This window comes from Daphnia pulicaria, chromosome 6 (assembly GCF_021234035.1).
Source record: "Daphnia pulicaria isolate SC F1-1A chromosome 6, SC_F0-13Bv2, whole genome shotgun sequence".
In the NCBI taxonomy this organism is placed as follows: domain Eukaryota; kingdom Metazoa; phylum Arthropoda; class Branchiopoda; order Diplostraca; family Daphniidae; genus Daphnia; species Daphnia pulicaria.
The window spans coordinates 10,126,063-10,137,122 of record NC_060918.1 but is presented as its reverse complement, the minus strand read 5'-3'; the positions used below and the strand labels follow the sequence as shown (position 1 = coordinate 10,137,122).

The 11,060-nt window shown below is 45.1% G+C and overlaps 1 protein-coding gene across 2 annotated transcripts; it reads right to left on the bottom strand.

Annotated features, from left to right (window-relative positions):
• Positions 1–3,603: 3,603 nt before the first annotated feature.
• Positions 3,604–6,923, bottom strand: LOC124343294. 2 transcript variants are annotated; one of them, XM_046796584.1, is made up of 8 exons: positions 5,976–6,923; positions 5,674–5,801; positions 5,261–5,444; positions 5,109–5,160; positions 4,877–5,012; positions 4,618–4,795; positions 4,385–4,524; positions 3,604–4,306 (listed from the first exon to the last, which is right to left on the bottom strand). In XM_046796584.1, the coding sequence occupies exons 1-8, from the start codon at positions 5,989–5,991 to the stop codon at positions 4,100–4,102; spliced, it is 1,041 nt and encodes a 346-aa protein (XP_046652540.1). In that variant the 5' UTR covers positions 5,992–6,923; the 3' UTR covers positions 3,604–4,099. The 2 variants fall into 2 exon arrangements, with proteins under 2 accessions (XP_046652540.1, XP_046652539.1); XM_046796583.1 differs by having other exon boundaries at positions 5,674–5,804; positions 5,976–6,922.
• Positions 6,924–11,060: the final 4,137 nt, after the last annotated feature.

The following is an 11,060-nucleotide window of genomic DNA, read 5'->3' as shown; positions in this document are numbered from 1 at the left end:
ATTATGATGGAGCTCAAAATTGGGTTTGACTTTCATTTCAGTCCTCATAAGCATTAGTAGATTGGTACGGCGTCCAACACAAAGAAAAATGATGGCGTGACATTCTCAAGTTCCTTGACGACTCGACAGTCGACGACTGCGGTGACTTGGTGCGTCGTAAAGAAAATGGCGTGTAATTTCTCCACGAGTCGCTGGGCTGTTTGTTAACGATCCAAGACGAGATGAATTATTGCAGTCTGGGCGTTGGTCGAAGGCGGAACGAGCCCCCGATGGGTTGCCGACGTCATCCGCGCGCTTCCGTCACGTCCCAGTCGCTTAGACCTTGTACAAATTTTGGTCGTCCCTCTTGATTTTATTTGACAAATCGCTTACGATTCAAAAGACGAACTGGATGCTCCTTATAATGCCGGATAGGAGGGGTATCAAGATACCGATACAGCGCAGATGGGTATCCGGTTTTCTGTCTTTCCTTTTTGCACACGTCGTCCGGTTCTATTTAAAAACTTTTTTCTTTTTTTTTTTTCGAATCCGATTGAAGCGAGTCGACGACTAGAGCAAACAAACAAAATAAAAGCGATTGCGTGATTCTTTTTACATTTCCCTCTTTTATTCCTTGTAAAATTCTCCACGATTCGATGGCAGAATCATGTCCGTCGCTTCGGTTCGCAAAGTTCACTAGATCTACTTGCTTTTCCTTTCTCTCTCTCTCTCTCCGTTTTATTTGTTTCCTTTCTCAAATACTGTCTGGCTGAATGTAGCAGTCTCGGTCTGGTTCCTCAGGTTCTCCCCCCCCCCCCCGCCACTTTGTTGTCGTGTTTCTTTCGACATCGAACCTTTTATATCTCTCGGACTGCGGGAGTCATCGGCAAGGAGAGTCCGCCTTATTTGGCGCATCTTTACGTGATTGCCATCGATCTCGGAACTTTTCACGGACCCTCACCCCCGGTCTTCCTAATATTCTTTTTTTTGTGTGCTTTACTTTGCTTTGGCGTTTATTTGGTTTTTCCATTTCGTTCACACTCGACTTGAAACGTCGAACCTGATGTAGTGCGTAGTCGTATTCTGCTTTTCTTTGATTTGTTGGACCATTTTTTTTTTTTGGGGGGGGGGGGGGGGGATAGCTGACCGTGGCGATATTGGACATCGTTTTTCTTTGATTTGATTTGATTTACTTCTTCTTCCTTACGTATTCTTCTCTCATTTCTGGGAATCCAATCCATTCTACACCCCCCTCGGGTTGGTCCATTTTTCTTTTCTTCTCTCCCTTTTTGCTTTTCTTAGAGACATAAGACTTATTGGACAAAAAAGATGGATTTCACGTTTCTGTTTTTATTGTGACGCACGTGGGTCAAGTTTAGACTCGACTACTGAGACGTAGTAGAGGCCGTGCCGGAGATGGGCACCGGTCGTGATCGATCCACCCCTTTCACTCTTTTGACTCCTGAATGTTGTATATGTATACACTCCTATACCTACCATGCTCTCTCCCTTTCTCCTCCGTTCTTTATCTTCCAGGTATACGTATATGTTCTTGTGTGTCTGCCTGTCTTCTTTTGAGAAAGGATCTTTTTTATTTCCTTTTATTTCTCCATTATATTTGTTAGTGTCCACCGGCTTCTTCTTTTTTTCCTTCCTTCCTCGTTTTATCTCGTCTTATTCCACGTCCTAGCCCTTCGCCGGATTTGTTGCACTTTCGTTAGTGCACTTTGTTGATTTCCAAGATTACTTTGACTTATCTTCCCGTTTGGCTTCTCTCTTCTTTTCTTTTTCTTCTTCTTCTTCTTTATCCTGCGAGCTTTGTTATTGTTCATCTTGACTAGGGATCGGATCCCTTTAAGTCTCAATTTGTAATCACGTGAGGTAATCGAGAATTTGGGCAGCCAATGAGTTAATGAGGGATAAATTCTGTCTCCCGAGCAACGAGTTGCCGGCCAGTCTCATTATTATTTCCCAGGCGAGACACACGGGAGGGGACGAGTAAATCCTCCATCCTGTTGCGACCCTCATCACAGCGCTCGCCAGTATCAGGTAGCGCCGTGTTCCGGTTGCCTCGTGCCCCGCAGGTCTTGGAAGGTCTTAATGAGAATCAATTCAGTCAAAGAGAAGGAGGCGAAGTCAAGCAAGGAAACCATAATGGAATGTCTGATATATAGCCTGCGCTCGGCGAACTTGGCGAATTAGTCGATCCTGTATTCTAATTGAAATCGTTAACCGGGCGAGTGTGGAAGCCAAGGAGTCTTGAGAGAGCTGAGTTAACCGTCGGCCCAATGCCCGGCCATGGAGTCTACCCAACTCGAGCATACAGATAGTAATCAATAACAAATCAGCAATATCGTCGGCATCCTTTCCATAATGCAAACTCATCGAGTCGAAAACTCTGCGAGACTCTAGGGGCTATCCTAATATCCCATATGGATGCCGGTCGATAGGGGGATGACTGCCCCGGTCGGGAGAAGGTCACTCCATTCTTGAACTGCCAACAGTCCGGCCGTATTTATTATTGTTGCCGAAATATAGTTATTTTTTTCCCCTACCTATATAGACTTCTTTCCTTTTACACGGATACGCTGCGAAGGTTTATGTTACGAAATTTAGAGTGGAAAACCGGATATACCCATGTAGCCTACATCATCCGCCTGGCAACAGACGAGAGCTGTTATCCCCTCTATACCGCTTGTATAGTTTAACTAACTACGGAACTATTTCTTACATAGAATTCGACTAACTCTGGAATAGTGAATCATTCCATGGAATATTCATAATCGACTCTCATTAATTCACTTTTCGATCCTCGTACTGTTGAAAGATTTCCTAGTACGATTTCCACCGGGACATACTAGTCATGCCATGGTCTGAAATGTAGCACTCCTTAATTCCTCCTTTCTCCTTGATGATCATTTAGATCTTATCGTAAATGCAATGCAAAACACAATACCGTCAAGCTACTAATTGCGGTTGCCAATGCACGCCGAAGGTGACGTGTGCTATCGCGAGTAAATAATAATCGGAGCGCAAAGCTCACCGCGCGACTTCTACCGGTCGCCGGGCAAACCACAAGTCTCAGACCGTGAGCGGCGTGAGCTTGCGTGAATCGACCAAATTTTTTGTTGTTCCCTTGTAGTAAAAAATAACCGACACTAACAAGCAAAAATAAAAAAATGCGCATGCATAATAGAGAAAGGAGAGAAAAGAAGAAAAAAAAAACACATCCGGCCGTCTCGTAGATCCATTTATAGGAGGAGTATATATGAACACCAGCTGCGTACCTCTGGTCTATACGGCTGTCATAAAGGGCCAACTCTTGTCATTGTCACAAAAGGTTCGCATCATACATATATATACAGTATGTTGATGATATGCATTGTCTAGTCGTTCATAAACTAATCGCACCTATAAGGCAAAACCTTGGCCACCTTCATGTTTGCCGAAGGAACGGGTGGGGGTTTAAAAAAAAGAATAAAATGAGAGCCACACCCTTTTTCTCATATCATCACGACTAGACGCCATTATTCTCATTCACCGAATGATGAAATTTCCATACGGGAATCCATCTCCCACCCTTCCGGTGTCGGTCCGTTCACAAGGAAGGAAAAAAGGGGCAAACACCGCCGAGCGCGTTATTATTATCCATCCAATTAAGTGTATCCATATCTGTATAAAACGATGTAAAAACAGTGACAAAACATGATCGGAAATGAGAGAGAGAAAGGAAGAGAAAAACAACTGGGAAAGAGAAAAACAAGACGAGACACACTGAACGTGAATGACGCTCGTGAAAGATGAGATAGAAAAATGGCAACTAACTTTCGTAAGGTGATGATATTCAACAGTAGATTCGAAGAAGAAGAATATAATATCGATAGCCTAATTAGGAATTCCAAGAAAGGGACGAACGGTTCGTGTTTCTTTTTAAAAAACAAACAAAAAAAAAATTGATTTCTCAGTTAGTTATGTCGTATGGTTGTTGTAGTTGTGCAGTTTTCCACCCTGTGCTGTGTCAAGTGGAGTCATCAGGTCCAACTTGCAAATGGCCCTGCGCGTTATTTTGGCAACGAGTGTTGTACTATTCACTTTTTTGTCGGTCAGTCAGTCAGTCCTGTTAGAGAGCGGTCCGCTCGTTGAAGACGATCACAGCATCGTTGTGGCCGACCAGGGAAACCCTGCCGGACAGATTGTCACCATTGTCCCGCACCGCCGTTGTCTTGGCCGTTTTGTTGATGGCCATTATGGCGGCAGCGTCGTGACGTAGACCGTGATGAGAGCGTTTCGATCCCATTATGGGCACCGCGCAGCGTCCATCTTTCTTCTAGCAAATCAAATCTTGTTTAGATAACGTTTGTCTTTGGTTAAAAACCAAATCTAGCGGTTGCTGCCCAAAACATACCTGGTCGGCATTGACATGGCGGCTGTTGTGCTGCTGAGCAGAACGAATGGGCGGCTTGTTGCGGGCCCAGGAGGGCAAAGAACGGGTCTTGAGCTCGTTGAGGGATCCATCACAATTAGACCAAGATCCATCCAAAACAGCTGCGTTAAATCAAGATCGATTATTAGAAAATATATCGAAAGAAGAAGAAGACCTATGTGGCCGCCGTTGGGGGATTTCCTTTGATATAATACCATTGCTTGACGTGCTTAAAGAAGACGAATTTAAGGATTCTTCGTAGAAGCTGGGGATGTCGAAGGCGATGTAGTTGCCGCACCCGACCAGCGACATGTCCTCGCAACTGTGGCGCTCAATTGTCGTCTGATGCTGCGAGTCTTCCCCTTCGACAGCGTTGGCCGTCGTCACAGTACTCTACGCAATCAAAGGCATTCCAAAAGCTTCACAAATCGATAGCGATTTAATCAAATGTCGTCCAAAGGGAAAAATACCAACCATGGTTGTCGTTGGGGTCTCGGTCGTGAGGCGGACCAACTCGCAGGAATTCGATGCCAATTGGTTGCGCGCGGCCGTTAACGACGGACTGGCTGGTTTGGAAGGCGACATTGACATGGCCAGAACTGATGGATAACTGGTAAACATTTGAAAAATTTCCAACAGATTTTCACGATTAGTTTTATTTTATTTTTTTATTAATTGAAACGGGACTATTATATGGGATCCTCACCTGCCAGTGGATGGCGAATGGATGACGGGCGTACGGCCCTCTGCATTGATCGCTAGACAGCAGAAGAAGAAAAAACAAAAAGTTAAAGATATTCAATCAACAAAGTGAGTTGGGCCAGTCTGTTGATAATAAGTTGTAAACTAGTTTCGTACCGAACGCTTTTTCCCGGAGTCGCTGGAAGTGACAGCATCGCCAGGCGACGAGCACGGCAATGAAGAGCAATAACAAAAGTACGCCTGAAGAGATCCCAATAATGATGGGAATCTGGTAGACGTCGACGGGCCAAATGCCAATCATCCAGGTCCTATCCAGTGGCGGAACCATGCTGTCTTGATCCTGATCAAACGTACACACAATATTGAACTTTTCTCATCTTTCCCCTGCAACGAATGAACGATCCCGACACGACGACATTCCCGAGAAAAGTGGGGAAATGGGTAACGACGCGCTCCGCTCTCTGTGTCCTGTTTGTCACGTAGTCGCTTGAACGTCGCGTGTGTCTCGGGTTGAGTGGGTTCTAGTCGAAGAAAGCCTAATCAATCGTAATCCTTTCGTTTAGTATTACCTCTGGATGTAATTGGGCGATGAAAGTCACCGACTCTTCAAACAATTTGACTCGATGGCCGTCGCTGCGGTTGGCGCCGACCGGGCCAATCGGCTCGCCCGTGTAATGGACCCACGTTGAGCTGTGATCTGCTGATGTCATAGAAAACACAAAACAAAAGAAAACAAACGGAAAAACGATAGAGCTCCAAGTCCACTGTATCGAAGGAACGTGATCACGACGCTCGATTCATTCCCGCATGCGAGGAGCCTTTACTCTCGGATCAAGTGACGAATGATTACAAGAGCTCTAGTGCAGCATACCTGTGACACGTGACATCCTAGATATTCTCTTTTCCTTTCAGGTCAGATACGCCCCACTTGAAACTAAATGAGCAATTGCCAGGAAAAAAGGTCGCCGAGTCCTCTGTTTTAGCCACTTGAAAATAAGGTAGGGTTCCTACACAAAATCGAACCTAACCTATTCCTTTTTTTGGTTCCACCCGACAATTAGTCTAGACTGGTGCAACTTTTCAGCGTAACTGTCACCGGGTTCAACACGGAAGGTTTTTTTTATTATTTTTTCTTTTTTCTCAACACCTGTACAACACATAAGGCAAAAGGACGATCCGGCTTGCGACTCGTCTGCCAACTGACTGAGCTCGTCTCTCATCGCGCTCTTCCGTCTCTCTTTCCCTTTTTACTTCTTCTTCTTCTTCTGCCTCCCCCTCTCTCTCTCTTTTCTATCCCGATACGCGACTCGTGCCGTGGATGTTATTGTCGTTCGTCGTCTTCCTTCCTCCGGGTCCTCCCCCCATCCAACACCCTCCTCCCCCCTTCCCCTGGTTTTACCCCCGTAAAGACCAAGCGGGTCAATATTACGTATATACCGCTGTCTATAAAGTATATTATATGCATCTATAGATGTTTTTGTAGCCGACGACGAGGAAAAAAAAAAGTCCTACGGATAAACTAGGGGAGTGTTGTAGTGGAGAGAGGGGGAGGGGGATGAAAATCAGTGCATGTTATGTGGACATAGAGGGGAGCCCATCATGCATGAGATTGCATTATTGCGTGCCTAGAAAGCTTTCTAACCTTTTTCGGGAAAAAAAGTGAAGATTAATGGCCTGTCGATCGATACGACGTTTACTTGTACAATTCAATCATAACCAGATTGAGCTGTTACATTCAAACACACGCATCATCATCACAGATTCACAGGCGTCGGATAAAAACGGCAGTCGGTCCTTTCTTTTGTAATGTTACATTGTGGGTGGGTACCACCGGTCTCCCCCCACATGACGTAAAATCCAAAAAAAGCTAACGGTATGAATAAATAACAATGCCATCATAAGAGACTTACGTATTATTATTCTCTTTTTTATTTTTCGTTCGGCAGGAGCAGCAGCGGTTGTTTTGTTTGTTTTTTGGGTGTAGGTGGCACGAGTTATGGAAACAGATGCAAGCGTTGACTCGGCAATTCAAAGGGATTTCCCGTTTGTCGGCGGTAACAACGGTCGCTAACTTTTATAGATGAAGGATCGCTTGCTTCCAACGGCCAGCAGGAGCTGAGATGAAGTAGGGGTGGAGTACAAGTAGGTCGTGCAGGACTAACTGCAAAGAAGGAGCGATGGTGCTGATGGTTGCCATCGAGTGACGCCGTAATGGAAGAAAGCCGTAATAATACAGATGAAAGAAAATGAAGAAGAGAGCCAGAAATCTCTGAGGAAAGAAAGGAAGAAGAAGAATCAAGAAAGCTGCTGCTGCGGCCGCCCGTCCCGCAATGAGATTGATCAATAAACGCCAGGCTGACCATCGGACCAAACATATTAGAGAGAAAACACCGATAGCCCATAGATACACTAGCCTACTGCCCTTCTATATATCAGCACTGATATGATTTGATGGCAGCCGAATGTTCTCTATTGGATGGCTGTCGATATAAGATGCTGGGCCTTGAAGACTGGCCGTTCTATATACTGACTGGGCCTTTTTTTGTCTATATTTGTTTCCTTTTCATGTATCCTGTGTAGTAATATAGACGGGATCAGCTAGATCACAACAACCTTGTTCCCCTTTTCTCTTCATTTTCATTGATTGAATGGGGTTCCCCACAATCCGCCGGGAGCGGAGAAAGCGCATTGCATTTTGTTATCGCCAGTTATATTACATAAAGAGAGTGCGCGCACCGTCAGTGTAGTATACCTGATTGTGTTCTAGATTTTTGTTTCCCCCCTCTGTGATCTTATATCGTCTCCTGCTGGTCCTTTTAGGGCTGGACACTTCCGCTATGCGCATTGTGTAATACCTTAGACACACCAACTGAATGGCCTATATATAGTTTCTCTCTCTCGACGTGGGCGTGGCTCTTTAGGGGGCTATATCACAAATGCGCTGCTGGAAAAAAAAGGGGGAGTAACTGAAACCTTCCGGACTGCAATGCGCTGCTGGATCTTTGGCTCGTTGATGAGAAATTCTTTGCCCGGCAACTTTCTGATTCCGCCTTATGTTCTTCTTTCTTTAATTTGGCATCAGCAACTTTTCTTTTTTGATATCTATCTGGTTCCAGGAGAAGAAGAAGAAGAAGCGAATTATAAGCCTGCTGGAGGTTATATTCGGCTCAATCAGATTATCACAAGTTTCCGTTCCTTCCCCCTATTCTTCCTCCGGCTGAAGGAAAAAAAAAGAACAACTCCGGATTAGAAACTTTGATTTTTTTTTCTTCTTCCAGCGCTATGGTACTTCTCTTTTTGTCTTTGAACAACGACGGCCGCATTGGGCCCTAAACAAAGAGCTTTTCCATGCAAATCCCCATGTAATACTCTATACGATACGTATATCTCTATCCTTTTCCAGCAGCGTATGAATATAAACAAAAGAAACAGCCAACACGGATAGTATCCACCCCATGTCTTTACAAGGATTTATTACGGCACAAATGGAAACGTACAAATATTGATAGCCCCTTTTCGCTGAAAAAAATGTACATTATCCTAAATTCAGTGCCAAATAAATTTCCGACTGTTTTCCCGCATACTATATTTTATTCCGTAATTCTTCGGCTGGTTGTGTGTGTCGCCTCCGTGCGGATCGAGTGCGACGGGCGCGCGATTTAATGTCTGGCGCGGATATTTGAACCGAGAGTCAACCTTTCGAGAGAGAGCGAACCTCAGCTCGTTTCATTAAATAAATAAATCACATTCTTCCCATTTTCGCTTGTGTCTGCGTGTGTGCATTGTATATATAGTGCCGTGATTTCCTTTGATGCTTTTCCGTCAAAAGCCGATTACAGAGCGCGTCTACACACGTGCCCGTCGGCAAAGTGAAAGTGCACTAGCTGTGTTGTGTTGTCGATGGATGAGACAGGATGGGAAGGGGGGGGGGAGAGAAAACTATTGACGTCAAAGTGAGAGGGGATGGACACAAACAGGCGATTCTATAAGAGCAGGGAGATGCCGTTGATTCAATTGCGGTCCTCCCCGTTTTTGCATTATTCAAACGGCTCTCGCTCTTTTGATGTTCGACAGCGCCAGTTACTACACACCAGCATGTACATATAACCCTCGCTTTGTGTCAATGTTATTCAGTCGATTGTGTGTCCTTTGCTTTCGGCCTCCACCCCCTTGTTCAGTCAAAAGCCAAAGAGCGTTTTCCAATTTTAAATTTCCCGCGTCGAATCACCGAACCGAATTCGGCGGATTAAAAAAAGAGAAACCAGGCGGTTGTTTCGCACTTTGTAGGTAGACACACCTTCAGTTTCTAAAGGTAGAAATTGTTTATTTTTTTTTGTTTGTTTGATTGCGGCTGGCGTCACGCGGGAAATTGGTCCCGCATAGACTTTTTCTACAGCTTCTGTTTAGACTTTATCTCGGCAATTTAATCGGAGTGCGCGCGTGTGGGTATTATACTGTGTGTCTACTTTTCTGGAGTGGCATTATGGGGAGATTGCTTTTATTTCGCTAATAGCCCAACCATGTTGGCCGAAGAAGATAAGACTGTGCCTAATAAGGCGCTGTAAAAATAGATCGTATTTCCCGGCATCAGCCAACGACATGGTGTAACCCTGGAGGGCTTTCCAGGGAAAATGAGAATAAGAAAAGCGCTTGATTGGACGCCGTGCTGCTGCTGCTGCTGCTCCCCGGCGTGTGTATAACAGGGACGTTGTGATTGTTTGCTCATTCACTTTACCTAATTGGATTGGAAAGCAACTGCTTCGACGGTTTTGTTTGCGGTGCTGCCTCTTGAGCGACCGCCGGAAGGGGGGCGATCAAAATTCCAACCGCGGAAGAGATTGAAAACCATCACACGGCAAAATCAAAAAGACATTTTAGAATATCTTGTAATAATAATAAAAGCATCTAGGCTTGTTTAACATCGACCAAATAACAATCCCCAGCAGCCAATTTTGTTTACTGCCTCTTTGTGTGGGTAGGCTGGCCCAGCCAATCTGCTGGATGCATGGATACCATGTACTAAATCTCTAAAGCTCCTCTCTCGTTTGTCCTCATCAAAGATTCACAATAAAGGGAGGAGGAATCGTTAAGCTGCTGCTAGAGAGAGAGAGAGCGAGCAATCCAAACTATTGATCAAGGATCTCTGCTGACGAACTTTCGGTATTTTCCTAAAACATTTCGGCTTGTTGTTGTTGCTGTGGTTTGCCTTTCTGCTGTCTGCTCCCTCGCTTTATGCTATTCTCTGATGTTGTTAGGCATGATTGACTTTAGCCCTTAGAGCAAGTCGGCGGAAGCTTGGCATAGAGAGTGGGGGAGTTAGTTTTTGGAGAGAATAAGAGTGACGTCAATGCTATATAGCTCTCCTCTAACAAACGTCTTGATTCTGTCTGAGCGACTCGGCAGCAGCCAAAGGTCTATATGCTCTGCGCGCAGAGAGCATATAGCACATGATGCTGTCCTGACTTCCATGCGAGCGGCCTGCTGGAATGTTCATCATTTCCATAAATCCTGACAGGAATGTCGCGGTGAACTTTGCGGTGAAGAGAAGAGAAAAAAAAAATCTTGGAAGCAAACACTGGATTCCTCTGTCTCTATGCACGGCTATAAGGTGTATATACATAATCTCTCTCTTTCAGCACCGTCGACCGAGAGACGCCCAGCATCGCGCCGGAGATACAGCAACCCCAGCTGGGATATGGATGGAGTAGGTGTATAGTGGATGAGAATATAGGACGCCATATAGAAGATGAAAGTGAATAACGACACGGATCAACATCTATCGTGACAATATCTCTCCAAAGGCTTCGAGCGTCGGAATCTTTTCTCTCCTTCCGGATTCTTCCACCTTATATTCCATCCGTCTGACAACCACTTCATTACGACTTTCGGTTTTTATTTGATTCCTAGCATTTCTTCCCCCCCCCCCCCCCTTATAGATGCTGTGGATGGGCTGCTG